The 21,189-nt window shown below is 43.6% G+C and overlaps 2 protein-coding genes across 2 annotated transcripts; both read right to left on the reverse strand.

The window, feature by feature from the left end:
• Positions 1–981: 981 nt before the first annotated feature.
• COQ7 (coenzyme Q7, hydroxylase) lies at positions 982–5,012 on the reverse strand. Its single transcript, XM_040079100.1, has 6 exons — positions 4,925–5,012; positions 4,579–4,769; positions 4,040–4,154; positions 3,788–3,927; positions 2,212–2,280; positions 982–1,554 (listed from the first exon to the last, which is right to left on the reverse strand). Exons 1-6 carry the CDS (start codon positions 5,010–5,012, stop codon positions 1,477–1,479), a joined length of 681 nt encoding a protein of 226 aa, XP_039935034.1. The 3' UTR covers positions 982–1,476.
• Positions 5,013–5,541: 529 nt separating this feature from the next.
• Positions 5,542–20,250, reverse strand: TMC7 (transmembrane channel like 7). The gene is made up of 15 exons (XM_040079429.1): positions 19,895–20,250; positions 17,642–17,790; positions 17,126–17,293; positions 16,864–16,949; positions 16,218–16,363; positions 15,533–15,680; positions 13,919–14,089; positions 12,259–12,416; positions 11,277–11,394; positions 10,571–10,668; positions 10,069–10,252; positions 9,133–9,263; positions 8,708–8,863; positions 7,869–7,947; positions 5,542–6,695 (listed from the first exon to the last, which is right to left on the reverse strand). Exons 1-15 carry the CDS (start codon positions 20,248–20,250, stop codon positions 6,636–6,638), a joined length of 2,208 nt encoding a protein of 735 aa, XP_039935363.1. The 3' UTR covers positions 5,542–6,635.
• Positions 20,251–21,189: the final 939 nt, after the last annotated feature.

A 21,189-nucleotide genomic window follows, 5' to 3' on the forward strand; every position in this document is an offset into this window, starting at 1 on the left:
TTGTCCAGCTTTCAATCCTGATGTAATGGCTAAAAGACCAGGAACAGTCTGGCTCAGTTTCCAGTTTATCTCACAAGACCATTGTACATATGGGCGTGCAGTGCGCAGCTTTGAGTCAAAATACACCATGCCCTGCCCTCCCTCCCCTGCAATAATGGACTTATAAAAGATGCCATCCCATGCTGCCCCTGGTATGAAAGACTTTACAATGGACTATTCATCAAGCAATCTTTTTTCCTTCTTTTACTCAATTATTAAAGCCTGTGACTTACACATCTGCACTGCACAGGCTTCCAGCACCACTTGTTACCCCTACAACCACTTTAGTTCATCATTCTTTTGTGCTGATTCCTCTCTCCTCCAAATCACCTGGGAATTTTCCACATGCATATTGAACATTTTAGAGAAATTAAGGCAAGAAATCTGCCAGATGTTTTGTTCAGAGAATTGGCCAAATTAGGGAAGATATTGCATTAGTGTAATAGGATGGACCTTTGGTAAACTTGAGTTTTCACACACACTGCTCACAACTCTCTGGGGCTGAGGCAAGTATAATGAGATTCCCTTAAGAGTTATCTTCTGATTATGCAGTCCCTGAAAATCTGTGATTTAGTTTTGAGTTCCTCAAGTCAAGTTGTTCCAGTGAGTGTGCAAACCAGTTAAGACAGAGAACCAAATGCTACTTTGATTGAACAAAGTAAATAACATCAGCACTTTGAGTCTAACAAGGTGACACTTGCAACAGTTCAAGAAATATTAATTTTAAAGAACATAAAAAGTGACAGTCATAAAATCACACAGAACAGGAATTTCTCTATATTAGGATTTAACCTGCCTAATAAGAAAATACCAAACAACAACAAAAAAAAAATCACCACCACAACAAAAAAAATCTATAGTAAGTAAAATTCTACTTAAAGAATTGAAAACTGTGCCTAAAAAAAGCCCACCCCAAAACACAAAGACATCTTTAAGTAAAACTGGTCTTATAATACCAATTTTTATTCAAGATGGAATGAAAATAAATACTATTACTTGACTCACCCTGAAAACAGAAAAAAATATTCTTCTTTGTCAGTATTAACTGTTTTAAAATGAGCTGCTCCAGCTTATTTCAAGTACACATTAATTTGAAGGCATTTCTCATTTGAATGTATTTATCATTTTTACACATGTGCATCCATACCCAAATATTGTAAATTTAAATCATGTATATACGTATTTTGCTGCCACCTTGTGAACAGTTGCTGAATAGGGAGGTTTAGTTCACTCAATTCTGCCACCTTTAATCACATTTAGCTCAACTGACTTTAATATAGATACTTTTTAAATGGGGACTCAGTGTGACAAAGGATGGCTGAATCAAGTGTTTAGTGCAGAAAAATTTAAAAGGCTGAATAAAATAGCTGAGTCTTCCACAATTTCCATACACTTTTGTGTCACAGTTTATTGCCACAATTATTATGGAAAATATAACTAAATTCTTTCTGATAAAAATATTGCAGCTTTGCATCCAAGTTGTATGGCTGTCTTCAAAACAGAATAAGCTGGTGTCTGTAAAAAGAATAAAAGATTAAATACATCTACTGAAGTGTTTTGCTTGAACCAGATTGTGATAAACAATAGTAAGCACTATTTAAAAAAAATCAAAGTAAAAACATACGCATGCCAAGAAAACCCCACCTGTATTTGCAGCTTAATTTATCCTAGAGAAAACTAAATTAAACTTTATCAGCTTTTCAGAATATTTCTCCACAGATGTAAGTCAAGACAAAAAACACGGAGAGAAGTCACACATTCCTCATAGAGTATCCAAGGGAGCAAAGAATTTAGTTCAGTATTTCACACTTCCTAATAAGATGATGCTTTCAGTTCCCAGCAATGTATGGATAACACTTATTAGACTTATCTTCAAAAATATTTTATTTAAACTGAAATCAAAAGAAAATCTAAAAATTTGCAGAGGACACCTCTTAGGAAAAAAAAAATCAAAGCACTTTAACACTTGAGATGAATTTCAACAGATTCAGTTCTGGTCCAGAGAATGGAAGTTATAACATGCAGGATATTCTTAAATGTATCTTTGGGAAAGAGTATCAGGACTTATTTTCTGCTTCTCAAAGAACCACATCCCAATCTCTAAGTAAGGAAGGTAGGAGCAGTACATCTACATCCTCACTGACAGCATCAATTAGTCAACATTGTACTCACAGCTTCTGCATCATGCTCAAGCCCAATGTCATGGTGCTCCTGCTCATCATCCCGGAATTGCTTTATTACCTTTAAAAATAGCAGTCACTGAGTCTACTTTGCAGAGAAATCAAGGCAGCCATACACAAAACTAGATGCTGTTGTCCATTGTGTGCACCACGGCAAGCCAGGGTCTCTCAAAAACTTCTCAAAGATCTAAACCTCCAATTCAGCAAAAAGGGAATTATTTACAGCATTCCCCTAACCTGAAGTTCTTTTAGGTGTCTCTAAAGAAGTTGTAAAGTTCAAGCTGCTGTTTAATTAATATATCACTAACTTTTTCACTGTTTCAAAAAAACCCTATAATTTTAACTTTTAACACTGACTAGTTTCACACCCTCACATTATTCTGACAATTTGAATAAAGGAATTAAGGTCCCTGCCTTGCCAATCAATAAGGGTGTTCCCCTATAAGCTAACCAGTTTTTTGTCCATTCTAGCACACTCTAAAGAACAGTTGTCTTTTAATTTTTCAGCTGGGACAAAAAGGTTTAGAGGATTTTCTCCTGAGATGCTTGCAGATGACCAGGATTGCTTAATGAAGAGCTCAGCACTTACAGACACCTGGGCATTGTCCCTGCCCAACAGGTTTGCATTGCTTTTGGTGTCCTCACTAGTTCTCCTCACACTGGCACTGTGAATAAACTCACTGCCTGGATTTTTCTCTTTATTTTGTGCCATCCCTATTTCATGATATCTTCAGGGGTGGTATTTCCCTGGTTCACCTCAACACAACCCAGGTTACTTCAGATACAATTTCTGTAACAATGGCATACATTGGAATAATCAGGTTTTGCTACATGTTACACTACGCACAATGGAACACACTGGTAGCCAGCAAGGCTGGAAATGAACCAGTTCCACGTGCTGCCCGTGGAAACAGCTCAGTCTCCCACAACCACCTTACAGGAATGTGTCCCAATCTCCTACCTATGCTTGGGAAGTTATTTTCTCATAGAACTGACAAACATTAATTCCTTACACCCTCTGAGAGCATCCAGGTCTAGAACATGAACAGGGTGCTGGCTGGCAGCAATGCCAGGAGGGCAAAACCCCACCCTGTGGTGCATCAAACACAGCACGGGCAGAAGAGGGGGTCACCTCGAGCTCATCCTGAGCACTGGGTGTGTCTCTGGGCTCAGGTTAAGGAGCATGTGAAGGTAGTTGAATGCCTTCAGAAGAGGACAACACAGCGACTGTCTTTATTTTAATTTAATTAATATTACCTCCTTTTGTTTCCCCTCTAGACCCTTCCTTTCAATTAAAATTAATCAAACTTAAAGCATAATTCTCCTGCCTGAAAGGGAAACACTGCATTATTGAAAGCATGCTGAAGATAATCCAACATATGTTTTACTTTTGGTGCTTAATCAATTTAGTGCTGCTGAAGGAAATAGTTTCTGTTGACTTCAGCATTCCAAGTGGCAGAACAAAAAGTTCCACTGTAAATTCTAAAAGGATATTATTGTTAAAAGACTAAATCACATTGGATAATTCAAACAATCCGTTAAACTGCTTTTAAGTCATGGTTAAATACCTGCAATAGTTCTTTGTACTTTTCTGGATCCTCCTCTATTAGAGTTCGGATCTGGTTGTTGTAGTGCTCTGATATACTCTCTTCCACAGCCACTGTGCAAGCCATTGCACCCTTCTTTCCAAGTAAAGCACTTCCAGCCCCTGGGATTGGGGTACCAGACACATAATTACAATGAAATCTGAAGCACAACAAATAATATAACACAACTGAAAATTTTACAAAACAACAATAGTAGTAATTATAGAAACTCACCTAAAACAAAACCTGCTACGTTCCAGAAAGGCAATAAAACAGTAGGTCGAACTCTATATGCAACCATGAGCTCATTGAACTTTTTCAGGTGGTCTTTTTCTTGATTCCACATTTGCTGCAAAAGAGCCATTTCACAGGGAAGCATAAAACCACAAGAGATAAACATTTCCAGCAAAACTAATAAAAACCAAAACAGCTCAGGCCATCTATGCTGTGATAGCTGAGGCAATACTGTAACATCACAGCGATAAAATGGTGCAGAGGCAGGTGCACATCATTATTAAAAGGACAGATGAGGACAGTTATAAGAAGGTAAAATAAAAACACTTGTAAAACAGGACAACACCACAGTAACTGTAGCATTGGTAACTCCTTACCAAGTACTCTCACCACTCTATAAACCCGCACGTTTGGACGTACACAAAAAAACCTGGGCAATAACCTTGCCATGAAGGCCACGATCTTTCACCGTCACCCGGCCGCTGTAAATCAAACGCAAATTAAAGAGCGCCCCGGGGATCGCTCCTAGGCGCGCTCACCTGGATGATGGGTCCCACGCTCGACCTGCCCAGCACGGCCATCTGCCCCGCATAGATGCGGTTGGCCCCGTACTCCCCCGCATGGTCCACGCGGATGATGCGGTCTATGACGGGCTTGTTGATGCCCTCCTGCGCCACCCGCGTGCCGCACAGCCTGAGGGAAGCCCCTCCGCCGGGCACAGGCCGCAGACCTGTCGGAGAGACAAAGGTGACGCGAGCTCCGCCGCCGCCCGGTCGCCGTCCGCGACGGGCGGGTGGACGCTCCCGGAGCCCAGGGGCCTGAGGCGGCCCCGAGCGGTGGCGCGGGGGCCTGAGGGGCGGGCGGGGAGCGGAGCCGAGCCCGTACCCGGCCCGCAGCGGAGGGGCCGGCGCTGCAACAGCGAGCACCGCACGGCCGGGCCCGCGGCCGCCGCCATCGCGCCGGCACGCGTCATCCCCGCGCGCCGCCCTCCCGCCCTTTCACTATTCCGATTGGCCCCGCGCCGCCGCCCCATTGCACAGCGCGGCTGTCAATCAAAGCGCGCGTCCCGGTTGCCATGGGAACGAGGGGCGCGGGGTGGGGGCGCTGAGGGCGGGCCGAGGCGGGGGCGCTGAGGGCGGGCCGAGGCGGGGGCGCTGAGGGCGGGCGGAGGCGGGGGCGCTGAGGGCGGGCCGAGGCGGGGGCGCTGAGGGCGGGCCGAGGCGGGGGCGCTGAGGGCGGGCCGAGGCGGGGGCGCTGAGGGCGGGCCGAGGCGGGGGCGCTGAGGGCGGGCCGAGGCGGGGGCGCTGAGGGCGGGCCGAGGCGGGGGCGCTGAGGGCGGGCCGAGGCGGGGGCGCTGAGGGCGGGCCGAGGCGGGGGCGCTGAGGGCGGGCCGAGGCGGGGGCGCTGAGGGCGGGCCGAGGCGGGGGCGCTGAGGGCGGGCCGAGGCGGCCCCAGGCCGGGCCCCCACAGCCGCCGTGACCGAACAGCGTCAGGCGCTATCGTAAAAAAAAATAGCGTTTATTGCATGGGCATTTCTTTACAGTGAGCACAGAAGGCATTCCAAAACATTCCATAGAAAGGATAGTGTCTCACATTAACTAAGAGCGGACTAATGCAGATTTCAAACAATAAACGCAGTTTTGTACAGAAAATCCTCAACCATAATCTTTAAATAAAGGACTGGGTCAGCAGCCTACAGGGACACACGGAATCTGAGGCACATCATGGTCCCAGCAGCTTAAGTAAGAGAGAGGAAATGTGAAATTAAGGTATACTGACACACAGTATAGCCTACCAATAATTTAACTGAAATATTCACATTTTAGAACACATAGAACAGTAGTCAAGATGTTCGTACAAGAATAAAACACAAATAATAATGACTTTAAACATTAAAAAAAAAAAAAAAAAAAAGGGCCCCTCCACAGCAGCAAGGCTGGTGCCTCAGCAGTGCTGTGCCTGCCATGGAACCCAGCTTCTTCCCACCCCAAGTGTTCATTCAGAGCTTTTTTCGTTAGCTTGTTTTCTCAGAACCATTTTGTGAGCAGTTATCCAGTGTTCAACTGCTCTTGCTGCTCCAGAGGAGCATAAATAGCAAACCCTCACCTCTAAAAATATTTAGAAAACTGATTTCAAACCCATGCCGCGTTTTCTTTTCCTATGCACTCTTTCAAAATACTTTCATACATCTTTTTAAAGCACATGAAAGGCCTTGAAAACATGTAAAACCATACCTTTCCCCTCTCTCATGATTCTTATAGCATAATTTGTAAAAACAGTACAAAAGAGCTTCTGTTCTGATCATATCTTACCCAAACTCCCTGAAAAAATAGGGACGTAACAAATCCCAACAACCCCGAAGCTGTATCAGCATTAAAGTATCCTTTTTTGAACAGCTCTAACACAGTATAAATCAGCTGAATTTCCAAGTTTTGGGAAATTTAAGCCCCACTAGCTTAATCAAGCACCTATTACAGAGACCGCAGTCCCAGGGCTCCAGTCAGCTGCTCAGTTTTTAGAAGCTGTACATGCTTCTGCTGTTATCTTCTTGTTCTGGGAGTTTCAGGAAGTCAAGTTCTTTTGGCTTGCGTGGTTTTCAAGGATACCTCTGAGCTTCTGCTATCTTTCTGATCAGGAACATCTTGTCACGACTCTCCTGGAAAGACAAAATAACAAGTATGCTCCACACGAACAGTGTTAATACAAGTCATCTACAACAGCTCATTTCTTCATTAGAAATAGGTGCACTCACCACATTGTACTCCCCTAGCACACTCTCAATTGTCTGAGTAATTTCAGGTTTACAGTGGCCTTGATTTCATTTATCTCACCCCAGGTCACACATAAACAGTTCTGAATTGAGCCTAGTGAAAACATCTCACACACTTCAAAATTTAAACCATGCTTCCAGGAAGTCAAACAAGAGCAAGCAACCAAGCAAACAAACAAACAAATAAAATTAAAAAAAAAGCACAGAAGAATTTTCAGGATTCCCAGCTGATCTGTGAACCCTTCAAAAAACAGGAAGGCTTTTGTTCCTAAATTCCTCACTCCTCAAAAATCTCCCCCCAGTAATGTTTTTCTGCACACAGGTTGTTAAATGCCATATCTAGAAGAAGCACATATTCAGAAATGGGCTATTTCATAAGAAAGTGAGAATCACTACTGAGGCTGAGTTCTGACTCCAGCAGTTCGTCAGATCACAGCACACAAATGCTGCCAAACCTGGCAGTGGCTTTTGGTGGCCACAAAGCAGCATTTCTGCAGTGGCAGCCTCCTCCAAAGGGCTGATTAGTAGTGACTTGTTCCACTTTCAGTACCTGCTCAAGCAGTTCTGGGCCTACACTCAAGAACGAGACAAGAAAAGATGCAGTAGAAATGCAGCCCTGAAGGGAAGGGCAGGGAGTTGGGTGCCTGTTTGTGAGGACAGAGAAGGAAACAGAAGTGGAGGTTGTGCAAGGTGGTGGAGGGGACAGGAAGGACAGGATTCAGGTTCTTCTTTGGCGGAAAAAGAAACATGCAGACAAGTGGATTTCAACAAGGCAACAGATGAAAAACAGGGACACAGTTTTCAGGGGTATATCTCTTGCATGACATAACCAGAGCTTGTTGTAGTTGCAGCTAGTACCCAAAAGAATCAACTCCACTGAGAAATACCACTTTAGTTATTTTTTCTGGGTAATTTGTAAAACATTCTTCACTGCCTGTAGCAAACACCAGTTTTCAAGTATCCAGGAAATTGTGAACACCAGTATTCCTCTGCATGCCTCATTTCTGTACCCCTAAAGCTCTCTTTGTTGTGTCAGTAAAGTGTTGGGTCAGATCTTACCAAAACCAGTTGTTCTCTCAGCTGTTCAACCACTCGTTTGTGTGCTCGAGCCAAGGCAATAACATAGAACATAATGATGCTGTAAACAACAAACAAAAAGGGAGGACTTGAGATTTCCAATGTACGTAATAAAAAGTTCAGTTCAGAAGAACAAATAAATGTGTGCTACAAAAGGAAGGGCTGGGTGGAGTCCAAAATAAGCCACATGGTTTTTCAAGTGTAGGAGTTTTAGAAAGCATCAGGTAATAAGGCTCCAAAATTTGGAAACAGTTTACTTAAACTGAAATGTAAAAAACTCTATTTAAATGTAAGAAAAAAAAAATCCCTTTTTTATTGGAAGACTGACCAGACACTGGAACAGAGTGTTGTGGAGTCTCTATATCTTTGGAGATACTGAAATTCTAACTGGGTATGGTTCCTGCTCTACTTGACCTTGTTTTGAATAGGAGAGTTGGGTTAGATTCTCTCTACAAGTGACATCCAACCTTAAAAATTCTATGATTCTACTTTGAATTTCATCTTACAGAATGACTGTTTTGGGAGTTTTATTTGTTTTTTCAGACTAGAGATTGTGATCACAGGCCTTACAGTACTAATTTGCAGAGGATTCACAGTTAACATTTTTGAGAATGACACTGTTGAACATGAGATGTGCAAGAGGAAATGGATCAAAGCTGATGAGTGTGAACACATGGGCAAAGACATAAGGGGTGAGGATTCATATGGGTTTTGATGCTCTTGACTGCAAATGGAAAATCTGGTCTAATAGATGCTTGGTAAGAGTTCAGTAAGCAAGGAAATGAAACTGCATAAGTGAATTAAGTCTCCACAGTACTCACCAAAGGATCACAAAAAAAGGCACTGCAAAGGCTTCTGATGCCATGCCAAAAAGGACCTGCTGCAGACCTGTTGGAAACTGAAGTATTGTGTCTGGAATAACTTCCCACGAAGTGTTAAAATTCCTGAATGGCCCGCATGCCTTGGAAGAGGGGATACTGTCAAAGAAGCAGAATTGAAAGATGTTACACCAAAATGTAAAAACAAAATAATCCAGCACAAGCCCTGCACCAGTTTGGTGCTGCAGTAAAAGTGTCCTATGTCTACAAAACCGTAATTTTTGTTTATGTGAACTAAGCTATAAGTTTATGTGTTATACCCTATATATTTTATTCCACTAATCATTCTAAAGTTGTATGTCTGCTGTTACAGAACTGACAACCTTAGAACAAGTGTCAACTTCACAGAACTTAAAATTGTCACTTACCGTGCTATGCTGACTCCCAGAGGGATAAAAGCCAAGAGGAGCCCAATCAACAGCACCACCAGGAAGAAAAAGTTGGAACTTGATGCCCTTATAGGCCTCGCTGCAGGTTTGCGTGTGTGTAGCAAAACAATCTGAAGAGGGAAGGTGAGTAAAACTGTTACCAGTGCATCTATATAGATACACATCCAAATATACTTCCCCCAGCAACTGAATTTTCCCTTCTCAGACATGCCACCAGCTACCACACAACCACCTCCTTTGGCGTGCATGGCCTGAGAAGGACTAAGACAAGATTGCCTCACACTGTGGTACAAATGTCTCCTAATTTGTGTAAGGGTTTGATCCAGAGGACCTCACACACTTGCACAGAGTCAATGGAGGCAGCCATTTGCACTGCTGTTGTGTTTGTTCTGCCACATCTCCACTGGATACATCCCCTCTTGCAAAACCTAAAGCATCAGCAAGAATTGGATGCACAGAAGGAGCTGTGTGGTCACTGAGCAAAACTTCTGGGAGTCAGAAATCACACGAACATCCAACCCAGCTTGGATTTTCCATTTTGCTCCCAAATTTTTAGCAGTTTTTGTAAAACTTTGTCCATGTTCTAAGCTGTGTTGCTAGTAAATAGATTAGTGCAGAAAAGCGTTATAAACTAGCTTTGTTACATAAAAAGCTTTTCTTTAAAAAAAGACAAATAATTTGAGAAGTAGTAATTGAAATGTGGCTTTGCTTGATTCCAAAGCAAAATTCTACCTTCTGTTAAAAGCACAAAACCTTACTGAAAATAGAATATCATTGGCTCATTCCATCCACTGCATCCACAGGTGGTTTTAGGGTTTTTTTTGTTGGTTTTAGATCACCTGCGTATCTATATGCCTACATTACAAAAACCACAGAGGTGTACTCAGTCCTCTATCAACCACATGCCTTCATTACCTTTTTAACATAGAAGATGATGAAGTATTTTATAGTTGCAATTACAGGGAGAAGTGGTGAAAAGAAGGTTCCAATCCAGCAAATAGTCTGCCCATAAATGATTTCCAGGACATTGTCAGAAATTTCAAATTCTTTATAGCCAAACCACTGAACTAGCTTGCAAGAGCAATGAGTAACTAACAACCTAAAACCAAAGAATATTGTTAGCCCTAAACTGAAGTTGTAGAGTTTAAATGCATTTTAACACACTTGAAATGCACAGAACTTAGCATTTAAGCATTAGACAACATAACAGAAAATGTCTGAAGAAAAAAGCTCTCAAATATCAAAACCTATACAGCCATCTGAATAGCGAACATGTGATCCAACCAACAGAAATATGTTTGTGCTTTATTTTAAAACTAGTAATTTGGTTAGAAATACAGGGAATTTAAAGCAGAAAAAAGAAAATGTGTTTCATATGTCATTCGTAAAAATATGCTCAAAAAGCTGAGATACATACTTTCTGGGGAAGTCCACAAACAGGGCCACAGCAAGAATTACAATAAAATCAAATATCATCAGTTTGTACATTTCTTGCCCAACATCAGATTCCCAGCACTATAAAAACAAGTCAGGAAAAACAAGATTAGCAGTCTAAATAAACAAGTGAAAATTCTATCACTAAAGCAATAACCGCCTCAGTTAACACCATGAAGTTCAAATGCTATTAACTCCAATTTCTAAAATATTCAAGTGTTTCAAAGTTCCATGTCAAGCTTTTTGTTGTTGTTTGTTTGTTTTGATTTGATTTTGGGGTTTTTCTGTGAGGTGGGGTGGGGGAATGGCTGGGTGTGTTTGGTTTTGGTGATTGAGGGTTTTTTTGATTTTTGGGGTTTTTTTGTGGTTTGTTGTTGTTGTTTTTTCTTTTGAGGAAAACCCGTTTGCCTTAATGCTGCAAAAGGCAGTACCACAATGTCTCCAAAATACTCAGACAGTCCTCATGGACAGAAAGTCTGTGCTAATGAATCATCTGCTGCTGGACTAATTCTAATCAGAGTTTTAGACTAACAAAGGATATATGTGTAACAACTGTACTGGTTTGCACTGAGCAGTGGGAACAGCAACCCCAGGGCTGATACTGAACACCTCTAGACAAGCAACTCTCATGGAAAACAAATCTCTGTTCACAAGCTCAGGTGATTAAAGACCAAGATAAATCTGCTTACAGGATAGACTTTGTAATTGTATCCACAGGGCTTACACTTGTCACTGCCACAGCTGGAGATCTGACTCCACAGTGAGAACAACAGAACGCCAATATTGGCCAACCGCACGAAGACACACCTGGAAGAAAGGCAAAACCTAACTCCAAACATGCCAAAAAATATCCATATTAACACTTGGCTCACCTTATATAGGAGTCCAACGAGGCCTTAAAACACAAAAGGGTCAGTCATGCCGACCTTTAGCAGGGCAGCCAGCCAGATAATAAACACATTTCTTTCCTTAGCAGTAAGTTAAAATTGCTTTTGACCTTCCCAGCTTTAGGATACAGTCCCCTTGATTTTTTTCTAGGTAGTGTTCTTAGGCCAGTCATTTCAGTAGCAGATCTTGATGCTGCAATGGGTTGCATTTCCCTCAGGTCCAGTACTGTGTGCAGCATTTCCATTCCACGCAGCTTCAGGCCTTCTGAGGCACTTGGCCAAATCGGAAATACAAAGCATGGACTTGCAGAGTTCAGGTGCTTCAACCCAGATCTTACTGCCCTAAGCTGCCAAACACCAGCTCTTACACTGAAGTATCTTTTACCCCAAAACTTTTAACTTCTGCTTTGGGCAAAGCTGTGCTTCAGTCGCTGCTGTACACACGTTTGCTCACTCAGGGAACTGCTGCATGCAAAGCAGTGAATCTACAGCTTTGTAGCCACAAGTTCTCTACGGACTATTTATTCACGTTGAAGATGTCCAGACCACACAGCTAAATGGGACCAAGAGAAAAACTTGGACACCAAGATGATTGCACTGCACTGTCATCAAAACACATTGTTCCCAGATTTAAAGTTTCCAACTAAACATTGGCCAAACACAATGCCTCCTTGGTTTCCAGTGCCAATTTCTCTGCTTCTTGATGTTTCAATGTTTACAATATATATAGCCTACCAAGAACAAGTTGTTGAAACATCCAAGGCCACAATTAAAACATCTTTACCTCAGGAGTGTCAGCTTGATTTCAAAGGCTGGCGTATAGTCTTCAAATCTGATCAGAAATGAGAAGATCAGAGGACCAATGAAGTTGGCCAGTGTGATCACTATGGAAGGCAAATACTGCACTAAGAGATTAACTTGGGAGTTCGTATTGTGCTTGTCCTGCAGAAGAAGAGATGAGAGAAACATAATGCTTAGAGAAATACACCTTTCTTAGCATGCTGTCTCCAGCCACACACCAGCCTGCCTCCTCCAGGATTCAGGCAGCATCTTTTACTCCTTCATCCTCCACCTGCATTTGCACCAGGCAATAGGAATCAACACCAGGTGTAACATGAGTGGCAAATCAGGGCTGATTCTGAACACCTCTAGACAAGCAAATTTCATGGAAAACAAAACTCTGTTCTTTATACAAGCCTGTTCACTGCTATCTCTGCAGTTTGCTGCTACACACCCTTGCTTTCTCCTGCTCCCTTCACCAGGAACTCTCTCCCCCTCCAGGTAAGAGTATTTCTGTGCTTCCTCAAAGCTTCTGTTTAAAGAGGTTCAACTCACTGAGGTTTGTGTCTGACTGTTGCTAACCAGCACCAAGGCTACCAGGTTTTACAACTATTCCAAGTGCAGACACTTTTTAATTTATTCTTACTGGTGCCAAGTAGCTCCCCTGACTTTCCTACCATCCTGACAAGCTCCTCTAACTGCTCATTAAGACAAGGTCAAGATATCAACCCTTCTACTTAAGCCCCACAGTAAATGAAGCTGTCCTTGAAGTTGTTCAGTGTTGTGCAGTCCTCTTCTCTGCCCTCAAACAATACCTCTGACACATAAACTCATTTAGCCCCAATTTCCTGCTTCTGTCTGCAATCCTGGCAGTTTACAGAAGTTCAGAGTTAGGTCCACCATGAGCACAACTTTCCTTGTGAACAGCTAAGTCCATCACACCAGCAACGTACACAGGGGAGAGAAAAATTATGGTCCCCATTTCTACCAGACTAATCAAACCCTGGGGTCCTAGAGAGAAGTCAATTACTTTTGTGAAGCTGTCAAAACCAGAAGCTTCTCTGCTTTGTTCTGCTTCTGAACCACTCTTTCCATCTGCTTGTCCTGCCGGAGGTGAAACTCACCCAACCTGATTCTTTTTGCTAGTGATGCAAGAACCTTAGCTTCTGAAAACTGCTCTGTGTTCAAAGCATTCCTATTTCCCCACACAGGAGTAACTCAAGCCACAAGACAGATCATAATCTTCACTCTGCCTTCCCCTAAAGTGCATTTTTGCAGTTGACAGCAAACCAGATCACGTGAAACCAATCATGATGAAGTTTGATTTCACCAGGTCAGTTCTCCCAGCCAGTTCACTGCCCAGACCCAGCAGATCACAGTGAGGTGAGCAGTTACAAGGGAAGGATAGTGAAGTCAGCTCCAAGGCACTCAATACTGAAGCCACTGCAGCAATAGGAGACATTACTGGGGAGGCTTTTTTGGCACATGATTCTCGATCTTTCCTGCTCCCATCTACTAAAAAAACCTTTAAGTCTGTAGAAAGCATTTTCAGATCCCTGCATGAAAGGTGCTATATTAAGATACTTGACTCTTTCACAATAGTTCCTCTTGCTGTAATCACCAGCCTTTACCAAATCTGTCCTAGTGTCATTTCTTATACTCACATTAGAGTTTTCTTGAGAGAAGACAGTTACTCTATAAATAGAGTAAAAACATCCAGATAAAATGGCAATGACAATTATATTTATAAATACTCTCAGAGAGTAGATACGTAGCTTTTCTTCCATTCTCCTCTCAGCTATTTTTTGCTTCAGTTTTTCTTCCTGCAAGTCTGTCTACAAAGAAAAGGAAAAAGAGATGCAGTCTCTTGATGCACCATACAACACTTAACACCATGTCGTCTGCCCCTGAGAAGTGTAAATCTGTAGCCTGTTCTAGGAGATTCACTCCAGCACCCACCCAGGCACACAGAACTGAGTGTCTTTTCTTTGACAAAACAGGTCCATGCAGGAACAGAAGCCCCTGTGTGCTCAGTCTCCTCATCTGAGGGCTCTGTAGCCAAAGGCAAGTGTCTTGCAATCCTCTTATCTCTACTGTATCAGTGACACATTTCCTTGTGGACAGACAGTTTGCCTGTTTGTTGAGAGAGACTTGATACTAAACCTTGAAATGGGTAAACCAGTCACTCATCTCATTACTTCTTCAAGTAGGTAACCAGCCCTCACCACTACGGCTCAAAATTCCTCCTACTCTTTGTGAAGGAAAATTGTGAGATGGCACTGAAAGGAGGTACAGTCTTGAGCAGCTTATCATGGAAACTTGGTGTATTTCACCTTAACTGACATGAAAATACAGTATCTCCTGTAAAGGCAATTTAACCTGGACAAACCCATGTTACACCCATATGAGTATATTTTCTGAGGACTTATGTCTACCAAACAGTAATATTAAGGGGCTAGTTCTTCTAAGATGTGTGTTCTGGAGGCAAAAGTATAGCAAGTGAAGAAGGTTCTAATTCCATGATGAAAAAAGATGGCTGTGAACTTCACTAGAGCAGAAAGCAACTCACTGTAATTTATGAAATCTGTAATTACCACATTGTGGTTTGAAGTGGAAGCATCTTCTCAAAGGTAATTTTTTCACTACACAAATCTCTGCTTCCAGTGTACAGAGAGCAAAAATAAGGTCATCTTACCAAAACAGCCTTTCAGACTTTTTTTCAGAGCTTTATGATTTGGGAAATCTATAGCTGCATCAGCATTTTGTATGTGCATGTGTGCCAAAGACACCTGGTGAAAATATTTCAGTATCTTCTTACTGCAAAAATATTCTCAAACAGTACAAAGAGCACCATCTGAACTCTATTTCTCCCCAAACTACTGCTTACTGCACTGCATGCTTAAACCCCAGAACACTCTAACTGATCCCTGCAGGGATTTGCCTGCAGCTGGGACAGCTTTTCCTGTTGGACTATGCAGAAACTAACACAGGAAGCAGGACTGGAGTGTGAGGAAGAGGCAGATAAGACAAGCAGCTAATAGGCTGGCCTCGGTCCCCAGTGGATGAGGAAGGGCCAACAACATCCCTGCCAACTCTTCTCACGTTACACCATGGCTCCAGCTACCTAGAAAGCACGAAAGAGGATGTGGGCTGCACCCCCAAAACAAGCTACTTCAGTCATTCTTAGCTTTATTCCCTTATCTGCAAAATTACATGTCTCTTTTTTAGCCATCTTAGCTGCATGAAATCATAACCACCAAAAGACAGAAGTTGCTCACCTGGAGTTCATATTGCAAGCTGCGATGTTTCAGCCGGGCTGCATTTGGATCTGTAATGCAGAAGTCCCAGCCTGCAAAGACTTTGTTACAGTAACTCTGAAAGGGATCTGCATCATGCACTAAGTTGTGCTTAAAGCCTTCCACAGACCTAGAGAAAAATTCATGAGAAGATGTATTTTATGCACAGGAAAAACACACACAAGCAACCTGGCTGATCAAAGACTAAATGACCCCCTCTGTAAGCAAACTGTCAGCTTTGCTTAGTACCAGCCAGTGTCTGGGACACTTCCAGTGTGAGATTCTGCAGCAGCTGACCCTGACTGATACAGGTTATTGCCACCTGCACTTCACCAGTCCCACCTTCTCACCTCATCCAGACACAGCAAAGGAAACTGAGATGGCACAAATAAAACTCAATCAAAAACCCCTAAAGAAAATCCTCCAACAAATTCAGTATAGTTGAGGGGCTTTTACTTATAGGTATGCATACATATGAAAAACTGATACTTCAAATTGTTTTCTTTTTCCCAAGCACACCAAAGGTTACTGTGGCATTGCATCCTCAGACAAAAGACTCCCCATTTCCACATACACAGCTCTAGAACACAGTAGGTTCCCTTCAAGCAGGAATACAATGTAAACTGTGCAACAAGTAACAGTAAATAAACAACACCAACATCTTTACCTCTTTATTATCCAGAGGAAACTTAAGGCAAGGTAGGCAAACGTAGCCAGCAGGTATGCGAGCGGCAAGTTGTACCTCATGATACTGATCCATACAGCATCTATTGAGTAATAGCCATAAAACAAACTTGTCACTTCAAGGAATCCCTGTGAAAATGAAGTTGAAATAGAATTTGTAACAGCAGCAACAACTGTCCCATTAAATCCAACCTGGCATTAAGCAATCATTTTGTAAATTTAAAACTAGGGCCCCCAGCAAGCTAGAAGTCTGCGGCTTCTAAATACTGCCATTGCCTAAACCAAACTGTAATGCAGGCTCTGTGTGCTTAAAATCCCTCCCCTCTCCAATCAAAGAGCTGTAGGACACAGACACTGGGACCCAACACAGAGAGCACAATAGGCAGTGTGCTCCAGAATAATAAGGGTAGCAGCTGGGGAGGAGAGGCACAGGCTGCAGCATGTGGCCAGCCAGGCCTTGTGGTCAGTCAGTAAAAGTCAGTTTGAAAACTGCCATACCCCACTGATGCATATGCCTTACCATTTTTCAAAATTATCAAAGCTTCATTCCACAAGTAATTTATTTTTTTTTTTTACATTTTAAATCCTATGTGAGACACTTAATAAAAAAAAATAATAATAATACTTACAGTGCCACTGAGCAAATCTTTGAGGTAAGTATAGAAGTAAACAAGTCCCTTATTACCACTAGGTTTATAAACTGTGCAGACATTGTCTGTCAAAAGAAAGGCATGAAAAGTCACTCAAATGGTAATGTCCACTGAACTGTAGATCATGTTAATTCAAACATGCCACACTTATAAAAAGGCTTTCCTTTTTTTCTGGGACATGGGGAAGAAGCTGATGGAAAGGGGGAATGTTACAACAGCTGTACATAGAGAAGATGCTTACCTATGTTCTTTGGAGAAATGTAAGCAATGGTACTGTTGAATATTCCATAATTAGAAATTATGGTGGGAAGAGTAACAAAACTGAACATCAGGATAAAAATTATAAAGTTCAGCAGGACCAGAAAGCGCAGGAAGGAGAAGTAGGACTGGATGCCAGTACCAAATTTCCCTGGGAATAAAAGAAACATCTGCCAATAATTAAGATGATAAAACAATTGAATATAGAGAAAGAAGATTGCAAAATCAGTTTCACTGAACTGAAGAAACATTGTTAAAGCTGGTTTTAAGTACTACAGACTTTTAGTAATATAACTGAAATGCAGGATGAACATATTATTTTTTTTCCCCCAATATATATCCTTCTACCATATCATGGATTTTACATTCAGCAATAATAAGGGAAGAAAGTAACTTCTTAAGCACATATAGTTATATCTGAAACTATGCTCACACAGGTAAAACTGCCTGTAACAGAAGCAACTTTCCAGAGGAGAAATGGACATCAGACAAGAAATACCTTCTATGCTGTGAATATCGTGTCGCCAAAGCACCAGGTAAGAGGACAAGCCCTTGACTTCGCTGAGTGCTTTTTTCAGTGATTTACTGCTAGTTCTTCTCCACTTCTTCCATCTAGATAAATGTTCTGTATCAGCCTGCTGGGAGTCCCTAAGAATCCAGAAATACAGTTACTGAGCACAAGAAGTAATTTTTCACTCCATGTAACAGGGCTTAGCAGGATGGAGCCTGCCCATGGCCTTCAGGGGGATAGCTGCGGTACCACACACAAGCTCTCCCCGTCTGATCCTGCTGGTAATGGCAACATCAACTTAATTCAAATAGGGCAAGCTCTCTCATGAAAAACACTCACCTCTCTTGGAGGAAAAAAAAAACAAAAACCACCCAACAATGACAACAATAGCTTTTTGAAAAAATTGCTGGAAAGTGCCAATTAAATGAATTTGAGAAAATATTTTTTGCCAACACCTCTAAGGATGCACTGTTCTAATAACAAACTGCAAACAAACACTGAGAATGTGGCACTGTCTGTAATTTTTAACCACTCACTTACGGATTTTCATACTCTATGAATACATCTGCTTTGTAAAAATTGCTGCCTGGTCAGCAACAGCATCAATGAGAATTCTGAATGGCTCAGAGTTTTCATTTTGTTGTTTCTGCTGAGAAACCTTAAAACCAGACAAAATTTCATGGAAGCATAGCTTGAAAATGGATTTGTATGCAGCAAATTCTATTCCAGCCTCTGACACCACTGAAGCAGGGCAGCAGTTAAGAAAGTACCCATGAGGACATGGTGCTGGGGTAGCAATGTTTCACTTTTAAAGACTTGTACTCAACCCTACTCATGTGCCCAAGGGATGCACTGCTGCGTGTGCTCTGTGTTGCCGGTTTCTTCATCTTTCCAGCATTTTGGCAGGAAGTCAAATTAAACCTATACAAACAATCAAACAGGCAGCAGATGACCTCAGCTTTAAGAGCAAATACAGCTCCTCTCAAGAGATTTCATTCTGTGGAAACTACAAGCTGCAGTTTGCAGTGTTTTAGACTCTGTAGATCTGTCTGGCCCGTGCTCGGTTTGCATTTTAAATAGAAGCGTGGGCTGCATATTCATCTGAGTTACAGAAGTTGAGTGTTCAGCTCTCAGGACGTTTATGCCAAGCACTTTGTATTGGCAGCTGCTGCACAAATGCAGATCACTGATCTGCAGAAGTGCCAAGAAGCCCCACCAGATTCTCTCAGTGCTAACATGTGTAAACAAGCCCGGGACATTGCAACTCCACTCCTCCCTCCAGTTCCTTTTTCTTGAAGAACTGAACTTTAGATATCCAGCATCAAATAAATATTCAACGTATCGGGCACTTTCCTTTACCGTGACCTAGATCTTTTACTGTTTCTGGTCTACAGGTTATAGGGTTAAACTCCAGGGTCAGGCTGTTTGCCACTGCTTTTGCAATAGAGCAGCTCTTGTTTTCTCTCGAGTACCATTAATTGTACTTCCACCTCTCTCCTGGCTCATAACTAGAATGACAATGTACCTGATTTAAAGGTGCAGCTGTTCTCTGACAGTGAAAAACCACATCCTGTATCCTCTGTTCTCAAAGCAGCTTTCAGCCCAGCAGTGAGGCATGAGACAAGCACTGAAATTCAGGCGGGGCAAAGCGAGCTCTTTGCAGTCCCTCCCTCCGGGGGGTTACCACCAGGGGGGCAGGAACAGCGCACAGGAAAGAGTCATTTAAAAAGGAATGGGGCGGGGGGAGAAGATAAAAAGAAGCAAAGGGCCTGGGAAGCTTCCTATCAACTGTACAGAGCACATTACGTGGTGTAAGATCAGCTAAGCAGACTCAAGAGCAGCAGCACTCGCATAGCAGCGGGGGGAGAGGGGGTGTTCATGCAGATAACCCCCAGTGACCCTTGAAAGCACAAAACCTGAGGGGCAGAAGAAAAAAAAAAAAAAAAAAGGTAACTAAAACCCAAAACGGACAAAAGTGAGAAACGCGTTTGTTTGCTGCAGGTAATTCCCAGTTTTGACTAATTCCTTCCAATTCAACCTACTTCTGTCCCCAGTCAGCGACTCGGGCACCTTCTTGTCAGAATCACATGCAACAGGGTGAAACAGACACAGCCAAACCCAGTTCTTCTTCAGCCTTCCATCGCACCTGGGTTGTGTTTTGGAAAGTCATTTAAAAAAAACCCAAAAAAACCACCAAACAACGAAACAAAACAAACCAAGGAAGAAACGCGTAAGATTAACCTTGTTCTCCTCTTCTCCGCCATGCACTTGGGGTGCTCCCTGGCAGGGCGATCAGCCAGCTCGCCTCTCTCCTGCAGCAGCGCCGCGGCCCCGCGGCTGCCGGCGGTGCCCAGCGGGGCCGGCCGGCGTTCCTGGGTGCCCCCGCGGCGCCTCCGCGCCGACTGGCAGCTGGGCAGCTCCTGCAGGAAATCCACAGGTGCGGCGCCGTGCGGCTCCTCGGCGAGGACGGAGAGCCCTGCGAGGGAGAGACAGGGGCTGCGGGTCGGGGGTCGCCGCGCCGGTGCAGCCGGGACCCCGCGGCGCCGATGCGGGGGCAGCGCCGCTCCCTCCGCTCCGCTCCGCTCCCGTCGCTCCATCCCCCCGCCACCTGCGGGGGCCGCCGCCGCCCCGCCCGCCCCGCGCCCTCACCGCCGCCGTCCCGCTGCCAGCCCGGCCCCGCGGCAGCCCCCAGCCCGCTCATGTCTGCGGGGGAAGCCGGAGCCCCGCGCCGGTGCTGCCGTTTCCGGGCGCGGCGGGGCCGTGGGGCGGCGGCTGCCGGGAGCGGGGCCGGCGGGCGGGGTGAGGCTGCCCCGGGGCCGCCTTCCACCGGCCCACGCCCGCCGGGGGCGCCCGCAGCCAGCAAGATCGCGTTTGGGGACATCGGCGTCTTTCCGTTCCTCTTACCTCAGGCTTGTTTTAAATTTTCCGTGAAGATACGCGGCAGGGTGCAAAGGCTCCTGCCGCCAGCCCGCCCTCTCCGCTAGAATGGCATCACGCACCCCAGGTGCGGGGCTGGGGGTGTTCTGGCTGCTAGGCATCTCTCACCTACGTTTGGCTTGGAAATTAGTTTTGTTTCGGTGTCTTCCGTCATTATTAACTGCCCGCGCCCGTTTTGGGTGCCGTAAAAACTTACGAACTCCTATACTTGGTCAACTCTCATTAGGTCACAAGCCTGAACTCCCATCTTGTTCTGTGACTGGATCGAGTGGTGCAGGCTGCAGTGAAACCACACAGCTTTACTCTTGAATGTAAAAACCTGGTGTGAACTGGAGCAAGTCAAGTCAGTAGAGGCTGAATCATTTTTTCCCCATCTGAGAGCGAGGGTGGGTTTTGTGTGAACTTGTAAACGTCTCAGAGAGATTTCTTTCTTGGAACAATTCTTGCCTTTTGGGTGAAAATAACAGCATGTGTGAAAAATAAGGAAATGATACCTCCATTTGAGAAGTCTCAAAAACCTTACGTGGTGGGAAAACAAACAAACAAAAAAATTCTAACCTTTCTTACTTTATTCTACTGATAGTTAAAAAGATAACCAG

The sequence above is a fragment of the Hirundo rustica genome, chromosome 15 (genome assembly GCF_015227805.2).
Source record: "Hirundo rustica isolate bHirRus1 chromosome 15, bHirRus1.pri.v3, whole genome shotgun sequence".
NCBI classification, from domain to species: domain Eukaryota; kingdom Metazoa; phylum Chordata; class Aves; order Passeriformes; family Hirundinidae; genus Hirundo; species Hirundo rustica.

Excerpts from the sequence above, each read along its gene's own strand:
- COQ7 (XM_040079100.1), bottom strand. The coding sequence starts at position 5,012 with ATGACGCGTGCCGGCGCGATGGCGGCGGCCGCGGGCCCGGCCGTGCGG. Across the intron at positions 2,281-3,787 it reads AGTACAAAGAACTATTGCAG|GTAATAAAGCAATTCCGGGA; the intron begins GTATTTAACCAT and ends CTATTTTTAAAG. Across the intron at positions 1,555-2,211 it reads TTGAGCATGATGCAGAAGCT|ACACCAGCTTATTCTGTTTT; the intron begins GTGAGTACAATG and ends TTCTTTTTACAG.
- TMC7 (XM_040079429.1), bottom strand. The coding sequence starts at position 20,250 with ATGGAGCGACGGGAGCGGAGCGGAGCGGAGGGAGCGGCGCTGCCCCCG. Across the intron at positions 16,950-17,125 it reads CATTTCTCCAAAGAACATAG|ACAATGTCTGCACAGTTTAT; the intron begins GTAAGCATCTTC and ends TTCTTTTGACAG. Across the intron at positions 9,264-10,068 it reads TCATCTTCTATGTTAAAAAG|ATTGTTTTGCTACACACACG; the intron begins GTAATGAAGGCA and ends TTCCCTCTTCAG.